This window comes from Chelonia mydas, chromosome 13 (genome assembly GCF_015237465.2).
Source record: "Chelonia mydas isolate rCheMyd1 chromosome 13, rCheMyd1.pri.v2, whole genome shotgun sequence".
Taxonomy (NCBI): Eukaryota; Metazoa; Chordata; order Testudines; family Cheloniidae; genus Chelonia; species Chelonia mydas.
In genome coordinates, this window is record NC_051253.2 from 18485596 (window position 1) to 18510943 (window position 25348).

Here is a 25348-nt window from a genome sequence, read left to right on the forward strand (position 1 = left end):
ATATTCACATACACCTCGGCCAGCAGAGTGATTGTCTATGTGAGCTGTAATGTCCTGCAACAAGCCAAATAATGCAAGCCATCTCTGAAGTAATTTCATTATTGTGAATCTTTAAATGTCTTTCATAGTTATATTAATACATTTATACTTCATTTCTGTTTTCCTCATACTTTGAATTTTGTTCAGCAGCAAGTCAGTGTTTTCTTCATTGCTCAGGATCTTGTGAGTTTTTATTTAAATTTTAGTATTTTGGGTGCTTCTTATTGAGAGGGATGAATTGTTAGTGTACATTGTGGGAAAAAAAATACATCCTATTCTCTAGGGCTCGACCATACATAATTTCATTTCTGCCACCAGTCCATGTATGATGCAGCAGGTATCTGTTAAAGTTTGTTTTCAGTTACAGTAAAATAGAAGTATAAATATATCTAACAAAAATGCAAAACGATTCTATCAAGTAGTGAATTCATTTCAGCATTCAGAATGTTCTATTGATCTTCAGATCTTAAGAGAGAAACTGTCATCAGACATTACATTTATAGTACACAAAAGAGACATGTCAAGTCAAGATATTTTGTTCTACTTGGAAACATTTAGGAAGAATATTTTTCTTGGTTTTATTGATGCATGAAAACCTTCAGGCTATGTCTACACTGGAGAGCTTACAGTGGCACAGCTATACCAATGCATCTGCGCCACTGTAAGATCTCTCATGTAGCCACCCTATGCCGACAGAGAGCTCTCCCGTCGACATAATTAATCCACCCCCAACAAGCAGCAGTAGCTATGTTGGCAGGAGAAGCACTGTGCACAGTACCACTTATGCCGGCATAATTTATGTCGCTCAGGAGGATGGTTTTTTCACATCCCTGAGTGACAGCATTTTGTAGGCAAAACTTGTAGTGTAGACATGGCCTTTCACCTTTTTAAAAGGGTACAAAGAGCTTATGTGAAGTTAGTAACCTTTCAGTTTTCATGAATGTAAAAAACTTGATAGCATTAGCTAGAGACAGCCATGTTTAGATGAGAGCTGAGCAGATCTCACCTATTGGAACTTTTTATACATGCCAGTACTGACCAACAGTACCCTTGCTGTTGCAGTCTTTGGTCCACATATGCCAATACATCTCAATTCTGACAGGGACAGTCAGGGACATCTCTAGGAAGCCTTTGCTAGTATATCTTTATATTGACTTCCAACATCCGTTTTTCTAGTTGACTCATACACAGTTCCTCTATATTCTTTATTATTATTTGTATTATCATGGCACCTAGGATCCCTAGTTTTGGACGAGAACACTATTGTGCTAAGGGTTGTACAAACAAAACAAAAAGCCAGTCCCTGCCCCAAGCCACTTACAGTCTAAGACAATAGATGGATGCGGACGGACTGATGGGAGAGTACAATGAAACAAAGAGACTGTACTTGTCACCATGGTAGGCAGTGACTTCAGTGCAACTGTTGTCTAACCATTGTCAAGGTTTTTTGTAGGCATCGTGGAAAAAGATGGTTTTAAGGAAGGATTTGAAGGAGGATAATGAGGTAGCTTTGCAGATGTTTATGGGAAGCTCCTCCCAGTCCTGAGGGGCAGCGTGGGAGAAAGCATGAAGGTGCATGTTTGAACATTTAACATGTGGGTAATGGAAGCTACTATTATGGGCCAATCAGAGGACACAGTTGACATTTCAGTATTGAAAGAGATGATGATAGGTAGGGTGGGGTAGGGTGTGAGTGATGGGCCTTGAAAGTGAAGACGAATAACTTCTGTTTGATGTGGTAGAGAAGTAGGGGCAAGTGAAATGATGCAAAGAGAGGAGTGATGCAGTCAAAGTGATGGGCTAGGAAAATGATTTTTGCAACAACATTTTGAGGATATGAATGGGCAAGATTGCACTTGGCAAGGCCCGAGAAAAGGATATTTAAGTAATTTAGATGCAGTATGATGAGAGCCTGGATGAGAGGTTTTTGCTGTGTGGATGGACTTGAAAGGCCTTTTCTTAGAGACATTAGGCAGAAAGAATTGTCAAGATTGAGACATAGCCTGGATATGATGACCTAGAGAGAGGTCTGAGTTTAATAAGATGTGCAGATTACAGGCCTGAGTGACATACAAGATGGTGGTGGTGTCTACAGTGATGGAGAAAGAAGGTAGTAGAGCGGGTTGGTAGTGCGGGGTGAGAATTAAGTGCTCTGTTTAAGCCACGTTAAGCTTGAGCTGATGTCTAGATAGCTACTAATCAGAGAGACAAGCTGAGATTTTAGTGTGGACAGAAAGAGACAGGTTGGACCTACAGTGGCCCCCACTGCCTTTATTTTTTCCTGTTTCTCCAAATTGTATGTAGGTTTTGTGATCTGGACAAATGCCCATTGGAAATTTGACTGAGACTATTAAAGATTCCCATGGCCCAATCCAAATTTAAACCTGGATCTACCTTTTTGAAAGCACAGATCACCACCGTATTCCCATACTGGCAAACCACCACCAAATTGGACTAAGAAGCATATTGTATATAATAATGTGAAGTGCTATTTCTGTCACTATTATCTTTACATTATTATGTACTATATACTCCTTATTCCAGTTTGGTGGGGGACTTTAAAAGATTAACCTTATTAAAAAGAGAGAGAGAAAAAAACAAATATAGCATTTCCTACAGAAAAACAAAGCAAAGCACGTGTATCACCCATGATGGTGGTGGTAGTATACAGCATTGTTTTCAGTGCTAGATGGATTTAAATGAGCACAGTTTTCAAAATCTTGGATGATGTGTTAGTCTGCTGACTTCCAGCTGCACAACAATATCTTGAAAATGTATTTATTAGGATTTTTCCTTAGTTTGTCTGTACGCAACAGCCAAATCTCAAAACCTTTGTGCAGCTGGACGGTCTTATTAATTACATTCCTTCTACCTCCCTTCCACAGCTTCATCTAAACTGGTAAAATTTAGATCCATATTTCTCCATTTAGTGATACCAATGTGGAAGTTATAATGCAGGCAGGTCAGAGGTGTTTGTACTACCTTGTCATCTAATCTTACTCTGAATACTGTAGAAGTGCCTGGGTAGGGATGAATGACATGGTGGTAAAAACACCTGTGTTCAGTCTACACTATATCTCCTGCCATTGCTATTATTGGTGGAGTTGCATGGAGGTGAATTACACAATTGATTTTTTTCAGATTGTAGAGCCTAATTTTAAAATCCTAAATTTTAACCCTTGTCTGTAAAATTACATGTTAGGCCCTAATCCTGCAAGCTGTTTTGCAGAGAAAGATCTCTTCACTCTGTGAAGTTAGTAAGGTGCTAACATATGCAGGAGTCTGTCCATACAGTTTATAGGATTTGGACCGTAGATTATAAACTCTTTGGGACGGGAGCCCTGTCACCTACTTGTCTATCAAGTATCATTCACATTTATGATTCTATATAAATAATCTCCCATAGATGTTGGAAGACTAACTCACATTAAAATTAATGAGTGAAATTTGGGTAAATACCCTGTGTATCAGAGGCAAGATAAATTCCCTCTCTGTTCAGATAGCATATAGTCCACTTGAGAATGGACCTTTAAAGTTATATTAGATTTCTGGCCGTGAGTATTTGACAGTGTCACTTCAAGCTTTTGTGAATGAACCTAAATATGAAAATAATATATTCTAAATTTCTTTCTAACTCCTGTAGCTTGGCTGAAGAGGAAATAAAAGCAGAGCAGGAGGTGGTGGAGGGGATGGATATCTCCACTCGATCCAAAGGTGAGTGAGGAAAAGTGTACTTTATCTGTATTCCAGAGTACAGGAGGAAATTGGAATTCTTTGTTTAAAATCAGCAGTGCAATTGGTGATCTGTAATGCAACTAACTAGACTGAAAACATGAATTCTTAAATGCATATTGGCTCAATTAATGGAAAATTAATTCTCTAATTAATTCTCCTTTCTCTAATTCTTTGGGTTTTTTTAATATTGTATTTGAATTAGGCTATGGATTATCCCTTGGTTTTATCTGAATACACTCTGAATACATTGTATCTGAGAACAGCAATTTCTTTTTAACTTATTATCTTCCAGTAATCAAAATTTGATCCATACTCTCAAGATGTGTCAGCTTCTTGTGGTCTTCCCTACTCACCATGCCTGGTTTTCCTTGGAAGTCATCTTAAATTTGGAATGGCAAAAAGGGATTAAAAAAGAAAAGATATCACCATGTCCCAAAAATGCTTAATCATAACTTCACTAAAAGTAACAGGGAACATGAAATTTTCCCTGTCCACAAAAATTGGTCTCATGAGCACGAATAATTTCAAGAACCCCTGCAATATGCATTGATTATCCTGACAGGAAACCAGGGCAGGCTGCAGAATTCTAGAGAACTGAAAATCTCCATCCCTGTAGTGTTTGACTGTCCTATGGATTTTGAACCCCTGGCTCAGGCCATCCATATTCTTTTATATATATATATATATATATATATAATTGGGAGTTTGGATGGGCCAACGTGATTCTACAGCTGAGATAGCTGTAGTGTTAGGCCCTGTCTGCACTAGTGAACTTTCCTAATTTTTGTTTCTTTTCATTGCTGCCAACAGTTCAGCTTTTGGAGAGCTGTAGGTCAGGATTTTTAAGGAGTTCAGGACCTAAATAGTGTACCTTTTTAAAAAAAAAAAAGAAATCTGGATCTGGTGAATATGGAGTGTGCCCACATTTTAAACACTGTCATCTAACGCTGCTCAGATCAGGTCTGCAGTACTTAAAACAGTGGCCACAGTCAATGACCTGTCTCCACTAGGGTTCCCAATGTTGTTAACACCAGTAGGGCCGCACTGAACAGGCCTTTGTGAACAGTTATCACCTGTAGGGAAAGATAAACCTGGTGCAAGACAAACTGTTAGGAGTGTCCACAGAGAGATTTACATCTGCTTAACTAAAGTAGTTTATGAACCAGTTGAAGTTAAACTGTACCTTCTGTGTGTAGTCAAGCCCTTTGTGGCTGTGTCTTCTGGTGTGGTTTTTTTACAATAAGAGGACTAATATGCATTATTTATCTTGCTGTAAAAACACACCTTTTTGCCAGTGAAGACATAGCCTGTGAAGAAACCATGAGACTGCTTGTAAGTTAACCTTTTGCATTCCATGACTTTTTAATGATTTAACTGCAGAAATTTAATGTTGAATTAGCCTTGTCTTGCTGCAGTTAAAAAAACAAACAAATTAAAAACAAAGAAAAATAGCCAACAGAAATATCCGCTGCTTAATCATATTGACATTTAAATTCTTTGTCCCTGATGGTCACACCTCATTAAGATGAGTGGGGTGAGAGTATGGCAAGTTCCCACTTTCCAGGCTGCTATTATTTGGTTGAAGATTGTTTCACGTGACAGCTGTATTTTCACAATAGAAAAGATGACTAAATTAATAAAACCCTTAGCATTTGTAGAAAGGAGCAAAAATTGTGACGAGATTCTAGAACTGCTGGGTGTTCTTGTTTGTTTTTGGCTTGTTTTCTCTACTTATTATTTTCTACTGTTCTGATGTTAATCTTACAGAGAATTTGGCTTTATGTTTTAGTGCCTGTCTAATTTGGGAGATTGACCAGCTGTTATTCTATTGTAGCTATGCCGGTCAATTTCCCTTGGTGTCACAGTTAGGCCATGACTACCCTAGTACTTTTGTGGGTATAACTTACGTTGCTTAGGGGTGTGAAAAAAAACAACCCTCTGAGCGGCATAAGTTACACCCACAGAAGCACCAGTGTGAACAGTGCTATGTTGGCAGGAGACGCTCTCCGTACGACATAGCTACCACCACTCTTTGGAGATAGTTTAATTATGTCGATGGTAGAGCTCTCTCCTATCGGCATGGAGCGTCTGCATGAGCAATCTTACAGCCAGCTGCATCAGTACAGTGGTTTAATTACAGCGGTGGCTGTAGGTTAGTGTAACTTGCATTGACAAAACTCTGTAGTGTAGACAGGATCTACTCTATCAACAGTTTTTCTGGTATAAGGTGCATCCATACTAGGAGAGGTTTGCTGGTATAGTATACAGGTATACTTGTATTTGAAACAGGGATGTGTGCAATTGGGGGCAGTCGTTGGGGGCACAGAACTTCTCTGGCCCTAGGGTCATGGAGGCAGGGAAGATCGAGCGACGAGCTCCTGCCGGGGCTGGGGCTGGGGCTGGGTGGAGGGAAGGAAGATCAAGCTCCTGCCGGGGCCCTGTGGAGAGAGGGGCAGGGAACTTCTGTGCCCCCATCAAAAGGTGTCCAATTTAAATTCCTGCACATGCCCCTGATTGGTAAGGCACTGGTAGTTTAGACCTGCCTAAGAATGGTTTATTTTGATTTAGCATAATCTAAGGCCTTGTCTAAACTGCCACTTCATAGCGCTGCAACTTTCTGGCTCATGGGTGTGAAAAAACACCCCTTTGGGGGCTGCAAGTTTCAGCGCTGTAAAGTGGCAATGTAGACAGTGTGCCAGCCTGGGAGCTACTCCCCTCATGGGGGTGGGTTTTTTACAGCACTGGGAGAGCTCTCTTCCAGCACTGGTGCTGTGACTACACAGCCACGTTAAAGCGCTGCTACGGCAGGTAGTGAAGACACACCCTAAATCAGTTCACGCTAAACTGAAATAAAACTGGTTTAAACCAAAATAAGAGTGTCCTCACAGCCTTTTACACTGGTTTAAGGGTTTGTCTACATGAGGAGTTAATCTGGAATAGCTATTCCTGGTTAAGACCAGTAAAACTATTCCGGAATAAGAATGCCCACATGGGGAATTAATCAGGGATAGTTTGTTCTGCTTTAAATTCACTGCCTACCTAAATTCGAATTTACTTTCCTGTGTAGACAAATCCTGTGACCCTATATGACATCACACCTTTAAATCCCAGACTAGACAAGTTACCTAGCTCTATCTCAGTAAAATCTTCTTTGGCCATGCGTACACTTACAAGCTTACAGTGTCACAGCTGTGCGACTTTAAGAGCGCTCATATAGCTATGTTATGCCAACGGGAGACAGTTATGTCAGTCAGTGGGGCGGTTTCACACCTCTGAGCAACAAAAGTTTTGCTGACGTAAGTGCTAGTGTAGACATAATCTAAAAGACAAACCAATTGTACTTTTGAATGTGCTAACCTGGTCAAGTTTTGGCTCTAAAGTATTACTGTTTTGTCCTGACTAGTGTGGAGAGGTGAGCTGGAGGAGGAGATGGGGAACAGCCAAGTGTGAAGAAGTTAAGAGGTGGGGAATAATGGAGCCAGGGCCCCTCCACCTCCCCTTCTCCCCAAAGGCCCCGGCCACCCACCCCTGGCCAGGTCGGCTGCTGGAGCCAGGTCAGGGGAGCCCAGACAGTTGTGGGTCACCGTGGACCCTCCACCTGCCCGGGGTTGGGGGTCAAGAGCAGTCCCCGGCCTGTGTCCCCACCCCGCAGGGGCTCCCCATCACCATCCAGGGCAGGAGGGTTCACGGCACCCCAAAGCTACTTGCGCGCAGCTGTTACATGGACCCAGTTCTGGCTGGGGAACCGCAGCCCAGCCATGGTAAGAGCCGCGCGGGGAGCTGTGGGGAGTCGCAGACCCTCCTGCCCTGGGTGGGGCCACAGGCCAGGGACTGCTCTTGGCCCCCCCACCACAGGCAGGTGGAGAATCTGCGGCTCCCGGACTGCTTCAGCTTCCGGCTTGGTTGGGGTGGGGCCTCAGGCAGAAGAGGAGGGGCAGGGGGTCTTGGCCGCCCTTGGCTAAAAGAACTTCCTTCCAAAAGAGATGAGAATAACCACAGGCCTCCCCACTTTTAGAACTAAATGTAAGACTTCTTTCTTAGACTTAACCAGCAGAGCGGCGGTACCTTTGGGGTAAATTGAGTGCAGTATTTGTATTGCATGCAAAGATACAACAATATGGTAATTGGCCCCAAATATTAATTAGTGCAGAAAATGTGTTGTTATTGTTATATTTAAACAAAAATACCTTTGAACAGTATTGCTACTTTTATGTAGAAGACTAAAGTAACTGATGTTTGCGGTGGAAGGTCTAGTTAGGAGGGTATAATTACCTATCTATTATTGCTAAATATAAATATCAGAAAACTTTATCAGGAAACCAAACCAAACCAAATCTTTCAGTGAGAACTTAATGGATATTTGTAGTACATGAATTTAAAAATGTAATGTCAACTTTGTCTAGAATACACTCTCTCTTCATAACAAAGAGTTTTGATGTGAAATGGAAACTACTGATAACAAATCAGTAGTTCTTGGCAGTATTAGCTAATTTAAAGAGTGTTGTCTAACTGGACAAGATTTCCTTGTGTTTTGAAGGGTCTGTAGTGACTTTTTCAGGCTACTTAGCAAAGGATAGAAGCAATCTAAGATCCAGCTTCCAGATATTATAGTGATGGGCACTGAAACGATGTAGACAGACAAGCTAATTGAGATGAGAAAACACTCCACAAATTACTCCTGGGGGAATTCTGCACTACTGCGCATGGGCAGAATTTATGTCACCCGCAGATTTCTTTGCTTCCCCACAGAAAATGATTTTCTGACAGGGAAGCAAAAGGAAGCCACAAGAGTGGTCATGTGACCCTCCTCAGCAGTATGTTTCAGGTGCCCAGGGCAGCCGGCAGAGAGGTAAATCACTGTGGGGCAGAGGGTGGGATTGGGGAAGACCCGGCTAGTGGCTCCTACCCTGCGCCAGACTCAGATGCTAGTCCCGGCTGGGCTGGGGAGGACGGGACTTCCTCTTCCCCTGCACGGCATCTGGGGCTGGATCAGACCCACCCCCAGCTTTTCCCCCCCAGCTGCTCTGCAGACTCCCCCCACTCGCTTCTTGCACCCATCACTCCTCAGCTGCAGGGGGAGGGATCCCTGTACAGGGAGCTGCTCCCCCCTCTGCCCAGCTCCCATGCATCCAGACCCCCCTCATACTCAGACCCTCCCACGAAGCTTCACACCCCCTTGCACTCAGAATCCCACATCCCCTGATGAGCCCCACTCCTCCTGCACCACCCCAGCAAGCCACCTGGATCCCCACCCCACTGAGCCCCAGCCAGCTGCATCTGGGTCTCCACCCCACTAAGCCCCGCTCCCCCAGCATCTGGACCCCCCCACTGAGCCCCCCCCACAACCAGACCTCCCCTGCTGAGCCTTATACCCCCCGTACCCCACCCCCGCTGAGCCCCAACCAATTTCACCTGAACCCCCCTGCAGAGTTCCATTACTGTTGCACCCAGAACCCCCCAACAACCACTGTGCATCCAGATCCCCCCCTGCACCCAGATCCTCCACTGAGTTGCCGGCACGCAGATTGCCCCACACAGAAGCCTCTCAACCCACACTTGGATCCCCCCGCACTAAGCCTCTCCACATTTGAATCCTGCCTTGCTGAGCCTGCCTGCCAACACCTGGTGTACCTGGTACTGAGGGGTGGAGCCCTGGGGTGTTTCTGGGGCAGGCCTGGACCTTGTGCTGTGTCACAGTTGGGTGCAGCCTCTCTGCTGAGTCCATATCCCAGGGTGGGAGCTGCATAGTGATCTCCCATCTCTGTGCAGCCAGTGGCCTGTGCTCCCCAGTGCCATGCTGGAGCCTCCACATTTATTTGACCACATTTGCAGAATTTTAAAATATTGTGTGCAGAATTTTTAATTTTTTGGCACAGAGTGCCCTCAGGAATAACAAATATTTAGGTGTCTTTGAGCAGTTCATTATAACATTTGGTCCTGTTTATTCAGTGACCTCAGCCTCTGCTAGTAGTCTTAAGTAGTAAAGGAGTTAAACTCTGTCAGTAATTTAGTGTAGGGGAAATGTAATGTCATCAAGATAAATGTTTTTAAATGAGCAGTAAGGTCCTGGATGCTGAGAGATCTTGACCCTTATTCTTCCACTGCAAAATACAAGGCACTTTGATTAAAGTTGTTGTAATCTGTCAGGGAAATTACCTTTTGAACCCAGTCACATGAGGATTTGAATCCACAAGCTCTAGCATCATCTAGATCCCTACACTGCTGAGCCATCTGTTCCTTATAGGAAGGACTGTGCTAGTTAAGCATGAGGCTTCATTACAATAGCTGAATGGCTCCTCAAGGATCAGAACCATTGCCCAGCATCAGGCCAGACCTGTGACACCCCTGGCCTAAATTGAAGAGACCCTTATAACTAACTAGTATCCTCCTTTGTCTTTTTGACAAAAGCATATGACTACACGAGATTTTGCATTATGGATTATATGGCACTTTATGCAAAAAGAAAAGGAGTACTTGTGGCACCTTAGAGACTAACAAACTGCAGCTCACAAAAGCTTATGCTCAAATAAATTTGTTAGTCTCTAAGGTGCCACAAGTACTCCTTTTCTTTTTGCGAATACAGACTAACACGGCTGCTACTCCGAAACATGGCACTTTACGTATTCACAAACATGCAAGTGTTTGTGAGAAGTCCAAGGAACTAGACTCTCACGACATGCTTTGTATTTTACAAAGGCAAAATGAAATTTTCTGATCCCTACCAATTCAACATTTAGAGGAGGATTAAATGCGCATACAACCTGAACTACCTCTTTATCTGTAAGAGGGTTCTCTCAGTGTTAGGATAAAGCATGGGGGAGCTTGAGTTAATGCTGCTTATAGTGTGTGTGTTTTGTGAACAGAGGACTTCCATGTCCAGGATTCTTAAGATAGCATCTTTCACTGATGAGAGCACACCCAAAATTAGATGGAATTTAGAGAAGAATGGAAATGAACAAAGAATTGATTTATTTAGTCAGATAACTAATTTAGATTATTTTTCTGAAGTAACAGTAACTACTACTCGCCCATAGTTTCTCTGTATGTATGTGAAAATCCATATAGGCTAGTATTAGGGAAGAAATTTCTATTGAGAGAGCTCATCTGGTTTCCCAGGTGGTTTTTGGGAGGGATGAGAGAAAGTGACAAAACGTTTTCATAACATTACAACCACTATCTGCAGTATAATTATAAGTTTCTAGAAAAAATGTCTAAAACTTGGCAAACTAGTCGTTTTCCTTCCCACTTCCTGTTCTAACTATCTTTCCCTCTCAGTTGCTCTACTTTCGTTCTCTTGTTGGTGATTTAATTTCACTGGTTCACTGACAACTAGAGATTTTTCCAGGTGACCAAACCTGAATTTCCTGGTTTAAAAAGCAGTTGGGGGAGAGAACTGATCCTTCGACAACCTTTCTCACTCTCTCACACACAAACAATTACATAAACCAAATTTTGACCTATTTGCTGGTCACCTTTAAGTCTGGGAGAACTGTCCACTCTTAAATTCATTCAGTACATAAAATGGAGGCATACCGCTAACTGAGATTCTCCTTGTGATCCCCATCACTGTAATATCTGAGCACCTCACAATCTTTAATGTATTTATTCTCACAATACCCTTGAGTAGGGCAGTGCTATTGTTCCCATTTCACCAGTGGGGAACTGAGACACGGAGACTGTGCCAATATTTTTAAAAAAAGAAAAGGAGTACTTGTGGCACCTTAGAGACTAACCAGTTTATTTGAGCATAAGCTTTCGTTAGCTACAGCTCACTTCATCGGATGCATACTTCATGACAGTATGCATCATGACATCGGATGTCGCTTCATGACAGTATGCATCCGATGAAGTGAGCTGTAGCTCACGAAAGCTTATGCTCAAATAAATTGGATAGTCTCTAAGGTGCCACAAGTACTCCTTTTCTTTTTGCGAATACAGACTAACATCTTTAAAAATATTGACAGGTTTCAGATGTAGTTTTGTTCAGCATTGCAGTGCCTAACTGATATAGGAGCCTAAATATAATTTTTAAAGGGATTTAGGCACTTGGGAGGCAAAATCCCGTTGAGGGTCAAGCATAGCCATCCCTAAATACCCTCAAAATCAGACCCTAAGTAACTTGCCCAAGCAAGTCTCCCAAGTATTGGGCTAGCCACTAGCCCCTCACCATTTTACCATCCTTTCTCTAAGACCCGTATGATGTCCGTGAGGTAACTGAATTATCCTCTTGATCATTATAAAATTGTATATATTAGGTACATAAATGTAAAAAAAGGGCAGCTTTCTTCATGTAGAACAGTAAGACATTCCCATTTTATTGTAAGTATTCTAGCCTGTTCAGCTTGTTCTTGGCTGCAGATTTATGTTGAAGGCTTTTGTCTTAGGGGGATGTTGTCACATTTGGGAGATAGCAGTAAACTTCTGAAAGTATTTTGAATGTGAAAGTGAAGTGACTAGTGAAACAGGATTTCCGGAATAGAAGATACATTTTGTGACTGTTGCTTAGCAGTACACTGTGTATGTACTGATCATGCAGTGATACCAAGTACTTAATTACAAAGAGATGATTAAATTCTCACCTCTGTGTTAAAACGTATGAGATGAGACCTAAAACATATGAGAATGCAGTAGCAAGAATATCTACAGCCTGGGGTTGCTGTCCCCCATGGAGAGGCCTTGTCACTAAGGGTATGTCTTCACTACCAACATTAAAGCGCTTTAATGTGGCTGTGCAGTAGCAGCACCAGCACTGGGAGATAACAAAAGGGAAATATACATCAAAAAGCTGTGATGTATATTCTGCTCGGATATTGCAGGTGGTATAATTGGGAGGTCCCCTATTTTTGATATCCAAATCTGTTACATGTTTCTTCAAGTCTGTTCTGCCAAATCAAACTTTGATGATATTGGCACTGGAGTCACAACAGCATCTTTCTCTTCTACAGTTCTTATCTTATAATAGAATTGTGAGACTGAAAGGGACCTCGAGAGGTCTCCTTGTTTAGTCCTCTGCACTCAAGGCAGGACTAAGTATTTTCAAGACCAGTGGTTCCCAAACTTGTTCCACCACTTGTGCAGGGAAAGCCCCTGGCGGGCCAGGCCGGTTTGTTTACCTGCCGCGTCCGCAGGTTCGGCCGATTGCTGCTCCCATTGGCCACAGTTTGCTGCACCAGGCCAATGGGAGCTGCTGGAAGCGGCGGCCAGTGCATCCCTCGGCCTGCGCCGCTTCCAGCAGCTCCCATTGGCCTGGAGCAGCGAACCGCGACCAATGGGAGCAGCGATCGGCCGAACCTGCGGATGCAGCAGGTAAACAAACTGGCCCGGCCCTCCAGGGGCTTTCCCTGCACAAGCGGCGGAACAAGTTTGGGAACCACTGTTCTAGACCATCCCTGACAGGTGTTTGTCTAACCTGCTCTTAAAAATCCCCAATGACGGAGATTCCACAGCCTCCATAGGCAATTTATTCCAGTGCTTAACTAGCCTTACAGGAAGTTTTTCCTAATGTCCAAGCTAAACCGCCCTTGCTGCAGTTTAAGCCCATTGCTTCTTGTCCTATCCTCAGAGGTTAAAGAGAACGATTTTTCTCTCTCGTCCTTGTAACAACATTTTATATACTTGAAAAATGTTATCATGTCCCTCCTCAGTCTTCTCTTCTCCAGACTAAACAAACTCAATTTTTTTCAATCTTCCCTCATAGGTCGTGTTTTTTAGACCTTTAATTATTTTTGTTGCTTTTCTCTGGACTTTCCCGTTTGTCCACATCTTTCCTGAAATGTGGCGACAACACAGTACTCCAGTTGAGGAGCACAGAGTAGATCGGAAGAATTGCTTCTCGTGTCTTGCTAACAATACTCCTGCTAATACATCCCAGAATGATGTTTGGGGTTTTTTGCAACAGTGTTACACTGTTGACTCATATTTAGCTTGTGATCCACTATGGCCCCAGATCCCTTTCCACAGTACTTCTTCCTAGGGAGTCATTTCCCCTTTTGTATGAGTGCGACTGATTGTTCTTTCCTAAGTGGAATACTTTGCATTTGTCCTTATTGAATTTCATTCTGTTTACTTCAGACCATTTCTCCAGTTTGTCCAGATCATTTTGAATTTTAATCTGATCCACCAAAGCACTTGCAACCCCTCTCAGCTTGGTATTGTCCACAGACTTTATACGTGTACTGTCTATGCCATTATCTAAATCATTAATGAAGATATTGAACAGAACTGGACCCAGAACTGATCCCTGTAGGATCGCACTTGATATGCCTTTCCAGCTTGACTGTGAACCACTGATAACTACTCTCTGGGAATGGTTTTCCAACCAGTTATGCACCCATCTTATAGTAGCTCTATCTAGATTGCATTTCCCTAGTTTGTTTATGAGAAGGTCATGTAAGACGGTATCAAAAGCCTTACTAAAGTCAAGATATACCACATCTACTGCCCCCTCCCCCCCCCCCCAAAAAAAAAGGCTTGTTACCCTGTCAATGAAAGCTATTAGGTTGGTTGCTGACTGTTACTTAGCACCTTTTTATCTTCTAGGTGTCTGCAAACTGATTGATTATTTGCTTATTATCTTTCTGGGTACTGAAGTTAAGCTGACTGGTCTGTAATTCCCCAGGTTGTCTTTATTTCCCTTCTTAAAAATTAGCACTATATTTGTCCACATATCTATTCAGGGGATACCATCATAGAGCCTAATCACATCAGCCACACTGTCAGAGGCTCATTCACCTGCACATCTACCAATGTGATATATACCATCATGTGCCAACAATGCCCCTCTGTCCTGTACATTGGACAAACCGGACAGTCTCTACGTAAAAGCTACTCACCAGCAACCACATACACACCACACAACAAAAACACTAACCCAAAAGGGGTTTTTTTTGTTTGTTTTCCCCCCCCTCTCCTGCTGGTAATCGCTCACCTTACCTGATCATTCTCATTACAGTGTGTATGGTAACTCCCATTGTTTCATGTTCTCTGTGTATATAAAATCGCCCCACTTATTTTCTACTGCATGCATCCGATGAAGTGAGCTGTAGCTCACAAAAGCTTATGCTCAGATAAATATGTTAGTCTCTAAGGTGCCACAAGTACTCCTTTCCTTTTCTTTTTGCGGATACAGACTAACACGGCTGCTACTCTGAAACTAATGGCTCAGATATCTCCTCAGTCAACTCCTTGAGTATTCTAAGATGTATTTCATCAGGCCCTGGTGACTTGAAGACATCTAATTTGTCTAATTTCTAACTTCTTCTTTCCCTATTTTAGCCTCTGATCCTACCTCATTTTCAGTGGCATTCATTGCTAGATGTCCAATTGCTACTAAACTTTTTGGTGAAAACTGAAACAAAAAAGTCTTTTAGCACTTCTCTCGTTTTCACATTTTCTGTTGCCCTTTATGTCTCTATCTAGTTTAATCTTGTTTGTGCCTTGGCCTTTCTAATTTTGTCCCTACATGCTTGGATTGTTTATTTATATTCATCCTTTGAAATTTGACCTAGTTTTGACTTTTTGTAGGATTCTTTTTTGAACTTCAGATCATTGAAGATCTCCTGGCCAAGCCATGGTGGTGTCTTGCCATACTTCCTATTTTTCCTGCGCAGTGGGAGAGTTTGCGCTTGTGCCCTTAATAATGTGTTTTTGAAAAACTGCCAACTCTCTTGAGCTGTTTTTCCTCTTAGACTTGTTTCCTATGGGATTTTACCTACCAACTCCCTGAGTTTGCTAAAGTCTGCCTTCTTGGAATCCATTATCTTTATTGTGCTTTACTATTTATTTATTCTTCTCTTCCTCTGATTTCCTTTTTTAAATAGGTACTCCCAAACTTTTGTAGAGGAGGGAGAAGAGAAAGTAGGAGGAGGGAAATTTCCTACTCTTAATTTTTTACTTTCTATTCTTTGTAATATCCTACTTAGAAGTGTGAAAATAACTTCATATTGGGCAAACATGAATTTCTAGTCCTGGCTTCCTTTTAGGGGTAAACCATTTTTGTTTTATAAACAGTGGATATTGTCACTTTTGTTCTTACATTTCATGTTATCAGTGGCGGATTTAAAATGGAGGGAAGACAGAGATCCCTAGAATTTAGAGGACTGGGATTCCCCATTCAAGTATAGAAAGTTTAGGATAGTTGGTTAGATTATAGGTCATAATACTCTTCCTTTTTATTCCCAGCATTTTAATTTAATTTATAAAAATGCATTCTTCCTTCTAGCCCTATTTTTAAAAAGGATAGTTGTTTAATAAAAGTCTGGAGTTCCATCAACTCCAGACTTTGGAACTCTTTTTTTCTGTTGCTCTTTTTCTAGGGATAGTTTAGAAAATCATGAAATATAATCAAATCAACTTGTCCTTGCTTTTCCTAATCTGTTTGCTTCTCATCTCACTGACATGAACTGAGGCCATGTCTGCATATATAGACTTGCACCAATGTAATTAGAATGGTTTAGTTAAACCAATGAAACCTGTGTGGACACTTTTATTTCAGTTTAAGAGTTGCTTATTTCAGGTTAGTTTAAACATGTTTCTAAAAAAATAAAGCCCGGTCTACCTTTACACGTTTTACAGGCAGAGCTAAGTCTCTTACGGGTGCAATATTTTTTTCAAAAAAGCTGTGCCTTTAAAAGCAAAGACACAGTTATACCTGTATAAAACCGTATAGCTTATTTTGCTTCCCTGAACCGGAATAAGTTATACTGATATAAGCACTTTTTTATACCAGTATAACTGTGCCTATACTAGGGAGATTTTACTGTTTTTACTATGCCGACATAGTTGAAATGGCAAACTTTTCAGCGTAGACAAGGCCTAAGCTAAATCCAAAGAAGCCAGGTTTAAAGGAAAATAAGAACGTCCATCCAGCCTTTTGCGCTAGCTTAAGTGAATCATTTTAAAGATCACATCTTAAGTTAAACTGGTGCAACTCTATGATGCATCCACTAGGAAAAAGTTGGGGTTTTTTAACCATGTGTAATATAGACCCTCTTTATCAGTGGTTCTCGACCCACAGGCCGCTTGCAGCCCAATTAGCACACAACTGTGGCCCATGAGACATGCTCAGGGCCATACAGGTAGTATATATATTGTGTGGATGCGGCCCACATAACACGTAGGGAGCTGCATATGTGGCCCACGCTGGTAAATGGGTTGAGAACCACTGCTCTATGTAGACAAGTCCTGACATCTTGAGTGCTGAGCAGGTCATGGTGTGTTCCCTGGTCATGTGACTTGTTTGTGTCACCTGACTATTTTTTTGGGTGAGCATCATTGGAGAACCAAGAAGAAATTACATGTTTTTTACATCAGCACTTGCTCACATTGAGGTCAGCTGGACTTCTATTATTGACTTCAATTGGAGCAGGATGATTATTGTTGAGTGATGGCAGTGTGTGTATGCTTAGTGATGTACAGAACACAGAGGAAAACATGATAACTTCCTCTGAAACTTTACAGTGTAAGAAGATCAGATCTGTGGAATGTAATTGGAAGGATATTCTGTTCTTCTGTTTTATAATCTAGTTCCTTGCACTGTTTAAACCATATTACCGTACCATCATAACTTGTCCACTCGAGCTGGATTACTGTCATGTAAAATTGGGCACCTAAGTAATCATGAACTGTGAAGATTAGGTTGCTTCAGGATTAAGTATGTTTTGTTCTGTCTCATGGGGGCACAAGTTACTGCTCCTTCAGCCACATGATTACATGTGGAACTAATGGTTTTAACCTTTAGGTATAACCAGTTTGATTTCAGTCATTCCCCGGTGGATGATTGAGGAGAAATTTGTAGGCGCCCATGTCAGCACAGGCAGCATTAGAGAGTAGTTAATAATAACCCAATGAAAAACAAGAAGTGGGTTTAATAGGAGAATTTAGAAGGGTGCACGGCAGTGGCTATTCTCAGTCACATCTGAAAAAAACTATGTTAAAAGAACATTAAGATTGTGAAGTCAAGCACTCAGAAGTTAAGAAATCCCAGAATTAGGTTTGCCTGTGCAACCATAATTTGACACCCTCTCCCCGCTCCATATGTGTGATGACACAGTCTTTAATTACGTGTTCACTTACTGTTTTCTCCACAAGACCCTTTCCTCATTCAGTGCACAGGATGGATGGTGTTAACTGAATGGGAAGCCATTCAGTGTTTCTTTTCATACTTATCATTTGTGTAGCCATATGGCTCATTTACTGCTTACTATTTAAACCCTACATTGAATGCAGACTAATTTCTTCATGGGTTTTTCTGATCATGGGCACTCATTATAAACCTAATAAATTTATCATTACACCATCCCTCTTTTACAGATGGGCAAACTAAAGCACAGAGAAATTTAAGGCCAAACTTGTCAAAAGTTTTCACTGATATTTGGTGTCCAACTTGAAAAACCTAGCTTCTGAGTACTCAGCATTATTATAGTACTTTGTATGTTCAGAGCATAGCTGGCATTGATTTTACTTGCAATTCTGAGTGCTCAGCACAACTGCAGATCAGACCCCAGGTATCTCAAGTTAGGCATCCAGCAAATGAAAAGCACACAAATTGATGGCCACACATGAAAAGTTTGGTTCATGTGATTTGCCCAGCATGACAAGAAATTTGTGGGAGAGTCAGGGATAGAATTCTGGTCTCCAGCATATTAAATTGCCTCAAACTTGAGACCATCCTTTCTCTATCTGCAGTACCTTGACTCATGCACTATAAATCTTTCAGTTTCATCAACAAATAAGGAAGGGGTTCTGCAGACTACAGCTTCGTTCCCAAAACACCCCTGAGTCATTCGCTGAGCATGGTCCATCTATCCTGTGCACTGAATGAATGAAGCATAGGTCCTGTGGAAAAAATAGTATGTGATTATGTAATTAAAGACTATATCATAATGCATATGCACAGGCATTCTTAATTCTGGCATTTGGAAATGTTTGTGTGTTTGACTTTGCAACCATACTTTTCACATTTTTTGTTAAAATGCCATCTTCTAAATTTTCAAATCAGCCAACTGAAAAAGCAGAATTTTTAGAATGTGGAACCATACTGATTCCCATGTGTATCATCAGCTGGTTTGGGGCCTTTAGATCCACAGCACAGATCTCTGCTACTTCAACTAATGGACTGACTGGTAGCAGTAATCAGCTGTTAGTGTCTATCTGGGCCAGTAGGGAATGAAACATATTTGGCCAATGGGTTTTACATCAGAGGACTGTAGAGACTCCAGAATCATGGATTCCATTCCCGGTTCTGGAGGGGAATGTGCTCTAGAGGTTTCAGAACCTTCTGCCCCTGTCTCTTGGCCTTCCCCAAACCTGACCCCTTCTATATCTTGTTTCCCTCAGTCTGTCCCAACCTTACCCCTCTACCCATCTTCCCCTGACTCCTGTATTTTTCTCCCCATCTTTTCCCTCCCTCCCCAAACTCAGTATCCTCACAGTTTTGTTCTTGGAATTGGTTTTGTTGAAACTATTCAAAAACATTCAGGGTGAAGTTGACATGGCATGTAAAATTTCAGAATAAATTATTAAAGTTTGGCAAAATTGTAAGGAACTGAAAACAAGCACTTTTTGTGGTAGGTCTCAGGCAGCCTTAACTATAGATGTCACCATCAGCTCTGCTTATAAACAGTTTCTACATAGACCTCAGTTTTGTTTCAGTGGCAATCAGTTGCTCTAAATTATATTGATATATATGTGGTGGGAGCGTGTTTACTACTTGGAGGCGCCCAGTCTGTTCCTGACTCTGACTTGCTCAGTTGCTTCAGGCAAGTCCCTCTGTGCCTCCATTTTTTCATTGTCAAATAAAAATTATAATGCAGCATTTACGTACCTTATATGATGGTTGTGAGATATCATTAATGTTTCCACAGGGCAGAGGCGCCGCCTTTCCAAAGTACCGGGGGGTTCTCAGTGAAACCCGGTTCTGCCCCAGGGCCCACCCCCACCCTTCCACCAAGGCCCCATCCTCTACCCTACCCACCCCCACCTAGCCTCTTCCTGCCCAGTTCTGCCCGCTCCCCCAAGCACCCCATGTTCTCGCTCCTTCCACCCCGCCCAGTCTCCTGCACACTGCAAAACAGCTGTTTGCAGCGGGCGGGAGGGGGAGAGAGAGGGAGGGGGAGGCAGTGATCTGTGGGGCCTGCCAGGAGGCACTGGAAGGGGTGGGGGGCATCTGATGGGGGGGCTGCTGTTGGTGCTCAGCACCCACCATTTTTTCCCTGTGGGTGCTTCAGCCCCGGAGCACCCATGGAGTCGGCTCCTATGCTTCAAGACATTTCTCAGTATTCACTAAAGAATATTCTCAGGTGTTGTCTACACAAGAAAGTTGCACTGGTTTAAATTAAATTGATTTTTAAAACAGTTTAGTTAAACCAGTGCAAACCCTTGTGTGGTCATTCTTATTTTGCTGATTAAGAGTTAGCTTAACCCTATTCTTAGGCAGTTTAAACTAGTTTTATTTAATTTTTTTTTTAATAGATTAGGAATCTATTTAAACTAAACCAAAATAAACCACTCTTAAATCAAAAGTGATCACACAGCCTTTTGCACTAGTTTAAAAGAATATCTTTAATTAAACCAGTGCAACTTTCTGATGTAGGTAGGGCCTTAGATGAATAGTCCTTTGAAAGTGCCTTTTCTTGGTTGTACCTTCCTCCATCTGATTTTCTTGTTTTTGCATGCGGTGGTTTTATTTTAAATGGTTACTTTATTTCATCATGTTGTTGATTGATAATCACTGGCCAGAGATCTGCCACAGTGCTTGTGGGCCTCCTGGGAGATGCCATACAGCACTGTACCTGTCCTGGGAAATAACTGCCCTGTCTAGAAAATTCCAGATAATCACTTTCTGCTATACTGCCTCTAACATTAGAAGACGTATTTAAAATATTTTACTGGAAGTTCCAACAATTAACTCCCACCATCCTCTTCGTTCTCAGTTGATGAGCCTATCATAATTACTGTTGTTTGATTGACCCCGGCTGAGAAGAGTTCATTGCTAATTGGGATAGATTCTGTTGGTGTTTTCATAAATATGTTTGGGCTAGCACAAGCACCTTCTTAGCCAACAGTTTCTCTTTTCCATAGTTGTTTATATTCTTCTCCAAGTCTGTGATTTGTGTGCATTCTCCAAATACATCCCAGTATCATAGACATACTTTCTACCGGTAGTACAATTCTTGCTGGAGCATTTCCTGAACTTACGCAGTGAGCAAACTTAATTGCTTCAGCCTCTCAGTATTTATTTTCTCAAGCTGTTGGTTTCCTGAGACCAGCAGCTGTGTTAAGATTCTGCACGTATTTGTGACTGGGCTTGTGGCCAAGAATGTTCAGTTACATGAGCAACTGTCTGTAACTGTCTGGGGCACATGACTTTTGTAGCTGGTTGGACACCATTCTACTTTTTCTAGCTAGTCTGATTGCTCATGGCTGTATAAAACACACAATCTATGTCAATGACATTTAGAAAATTAAATATGCAAACATACGTTAGTCTTTTGACAATGATCTGCACAGTTGTGGCAGACCAAGATTTAATTCCCAGTGTCACACTTAGGCCTTAATGTCTCGATGAGACTTTTTTACACTGCTGTAAGTTCATCAGTGCAAATCCCCTAGTGTATACATGCTGCACCAGAGTAGTGCAACTACACTAGTTCAGTGAAACCCAGCATATTATCACTATTATTTTATTGCCATAGTGCATAGGAGCCCCATTCATGCTCCAGGACCCCATTGTGCTAGGCACTCTACTAGCACAGAACAAAAAGACTGTCCTGGACAAGGTGTTAAGCGCTGATAGTGCTGTGGAGCTAGTCCATTCTGCCTCAGGTTGTGAGAGAAAGAGAGTGCCTTGTGTCTCAACAGGTTACATCTTTAGAAATGTGAAGGTAGATATTGATGAACTAGGAAGGAGATCTTACCTTTCCCTTGGAGGAGGGCGGCTGCCACACATACCCTTGTTTACGCTAGCCGTACTGGCAAATCTTCATAATGGAGATTAGGCTTATACTGGCAAAAATATTTTTTAAGAATGGCAAAACTTTTTTAGACTAGACTAGGCCCTACGGGGGTGGATGTTAAGGGAGTGTGTGTGTGTGTCTGTGTGCATATGTGATGCAGGAAGAGGATGGATGGACTTGCTGATGAACAGTAAATGTTACTCTAGAGTTCATTTTGTCCTGCCATTTCAGTATGAACTCTGTGACGTGATGTGCAATATAATATGAATCTATGTAATTCTCTTGCATCCCTCTGTATCTAAGCAGGTCTCACAATACAGTTTAGTTAAGAGTGCTACATCTTTTGGGATGTTTTGTAAATCAGCAGAATTGCTTCATGTTAGAAATGGTTAGTGTTAGGCCATGTCTATCTACACTACAGCCACAGCTGTGGTGCATAATGTAGACCCTTCCTAAGTTTTTCTGTTGATATAGTTAATCTACCTCTCTGAGAGGTGGTACCTAGGTCAATGGAAGAATTCTTCGTTCGACCTTCTCGCATCTACACCAGGGGTTAGGTCAACCTAACCGCAGTAATCAAGACACAATGTTTTTCACAGCCCTGATTTTTAATTGTAGACCTGTCTCAGTTTGGCAGGCATTTGTGTGAAGGAGAGAAGTGACTGAAGAGACCCATTGGAAAAGTCTCCCAAACTTTTTTTTAACCTGTTTTGTTTCAGACTTTTACTGCTCTGTTTGTTCATTTAAAAAGTTTAAGGAAAATTTAAGCCAGTGTTAAATTAAGCCTGTAAAGTAATTTGACAAACCAAAGATGAATGCTAGACTTATTCAGTAAGAGCTGATTGTCTACTAGAGCTGATCACTTAATTGTGCCTGCTAAAATATGGCAGTAAATTCTTTGTAACCCAGCCAAACTTTCCATGTTCGTTAGAAATCAATTCAATTTGGTAACAAAGAAAAAAAATAAAAAATACTCATATATTGTGTTTCCACCAGTATCTTTTGACTCACTGTCAGTCCTTTCTCACAAGAGACAGTTGAAATAGAGGTTAACCTTTTCTTGACCATAAATAATTCCTCTTAAAGATCTTAATCAAACACAAAAATCGAGGCCAAGAATAAAAACGATAATAAATTCAAAATTTATAATAGGTCCTTTGAGGATCTCAAACCTATTATCTAATTTTTCAGTGGGGAACAGATAATGCTTAAAATCCTGGTTAGAGGCTTCATTTGTTGGTGGCTGGTTAGTTTGTTTTTTAATGTGAGAGAAGGCTGACTTGATGGGTGTTCATTGAAGCAAGCTGGTCAGGTTGTTTTTGGGGGCTGAATCTTTTTTCCCGGTCCCTTCACATTTTTGCTTGGTTTTCACAGATACAGTTATAAGCAGTTTGAAGGAGAATGTTAGTAGGAGGAACTTTGTTTGAGAGAAGAGTGTAGTCTAGTGGTCAGAGCAGTCAGGGTTCTATATTTGGTTCTGCCACAAACTTGCATGATGTTGGACAAGTTACTTCATCGCTTAGTTGTGGCTTATTTAGTAGATACTTCAACAGGGATCTTGTGATGTTAAAAATTCATGTTTGAAAAAGTTTTGAGATCTTGAAATGACATGTGCCATAAATGTACAAATATTACTATTTTGGTAAGATATATATGATATCTTTGGGACCAAAGAGACAAGTGAAATTTTCCTAGATCAAAAATGTCAAAGGTTTATTGAAATAAAGGGAAGAAAATCTGGACTACTCATTTACCACGTATTAATTTGTGACTCCTATATTCCCCTTCTTCAGCTTTATAGCCTCTGGTTCCCACTGTGTTACTTGACCTATTGCTATCAAGAATTACAAATATCGTTGTATCTTTGCTTCTTAAACTTAAGGTATAACTCTAGTAAAGAACTGTTCACTGCTACGCTTCATCATTGTGTCCCGTATGCTTCAGAATTACTCATGAAAACAAGAAAAGTTTATTTTAAATTTAATCCTGAGTGTAAGCTGAGAGCTTTCTAACAGCATGTATGAGCATTGCATAGCTATGTCCCAGCTACCAGTTTTATCAACTACTTGTAGAAGAGAGATTGAGAAATAGTGCTCTATTCAGTGAAACAGTAAAGAAATGCAAACTGCAGAGCTATGTAGGTCTCGATTGGATGCATTTTCAGCAGACATTTCAGGAAGTATATTATGGACTCTTTAAATGTGTTAATGTATTCGTTATAGATCCTGGCTCTGCCGAACGCACAGCACAAAAGAGGAAGTTTCCCAGCCCTCCACACTCTTCCAATGGCCATTCCCCGCAAGATGCATCTACGAGCCCTATTAAAAAGAAAAAGAAACCTGGCCTATTGAACAGTAACAATAAAGAGCAGGTAACGGAACTTATTGTCTTAATGCGATAACATGTATGAAATAATTAAAGGCTGTGATGAGAATGAACCTGGAGCTTTCTCCTCTTTACTCAGTTTCATATTGTACTGCAGATCTCCATTAGCTGATTGTGGTGAATGGACAAGATAGCTAAATAGGCCTTTGTCTTCCCTAATATCTGTGGAAACAAGGGGCATGCTGTGAAGCCAAAACCCAGGAAATTTAAACCCAATCAAATGAAATGCTATTTTTCTTAGTATATTGCCAACACGTGGACTTCTGAGCAAAAGAAGTTATTGAGGAATATATTATAAATTATATTAATTAATTTAGCTGGATCTTTTAAAAGGACAAAATATATTCATAACAATATTTGTCATCATTAATATGGAAATAGTATCAGGAAAATCAAAACCCAGGTCTGAGAAGGATTTCCTCTCCCCCCTTACCTCTGTTACAAGCATTAACAAGTATCCAGGTGCTTTTCCCCTGAATTCCCCAGGAATTTTTCCCCGAATCACTGGATAGTGGCCATTGCCTAAATCAAACCAGATGAATCAAAGGGTCACCCTCATTGCGGGTATTTTTATTTTCTGTGTCCAGGTGAAATTACAGGTGCATCATATGATACTGTTCAGAGTTTACCTGATCTGCTGGAACAAATTCAGAAGCTGGTTTGTGCGCACTCTGAAAACTGGGCTTCTGTGCACTATCTCCTTATTAAAGTTTCATTAAGGCTGTAAATTAATGGCAGTTAATTCAAGTGATTAATGGAAAACAAATTAACTAGATTAAAAAAATTAGTCACGATTAATCACAGTTTTAACCACACTGTTAAAAAATAATAGAATACCAATTTAAATTTATTTTAAATATTTTTGGATGTTTTTCTACATTTTCAAATATATTGATTTCATTTACAACACAGAATACAAAGTGTACAGTGCTCACTTTATATTCCTATTTTTTATTACAAATATTTGGACTGTAAAAAAGGTAAAAGAAATCCACTCAATCTACAGGTCCACTCAGTCCTACTTCTTGTTCAGCTAATCACTAAGACAAACAAGTTTGTTTACATTTGTGGGAGATAATGTTGCTTGCTTCTTATTTACAATGTCACCTGAAAGTGAGAACAGGCATTCTCATGGCACTGTTGTAGCCAGCGTGGCAAGATATTTACATGCCAGATATGCTAAACATTTGTATGCCCCTTCATGCTTCTACCACCATTCCAGGGGACATGCTTCC

The 25348-nt window shown here is 41.2% G+C and overlaps 1 protein-coding gene across 18 annotated transcripts in view; it reads left to right on the forward strand.

Moving 5' to 3' along the window:
- Nucleotides 1-25348, forward strand: part of ZMYND8 (zinc finger MYND-type containing 8) — a 122922-nt gene that overhangs the window by 39916 nt on the left and 57658 nt on the right. For 17 of the 18 annotated variants that reach the window (XM_027822270.3, XM_037915995.2, XM_037915999.2 and 14 more), the window contains 2 exons: nucleotides 3683-3753; nucleotides 23951-24099. In XM_027822270.3, the coding sequence (XP_027678071.2) occupies nucleotides 3683-3753; nucleotides 23951-24099 (220 nt within the window). Of the gene's footprint in view, nucleotides 1-3682; nucleotides 3754-7177; nucleotides 7237-23950; nucleotides 24100-25348 lie in introns of those variants that run through there. The other variant, XM_043526698.1, reaches the window with a different exon arrangement.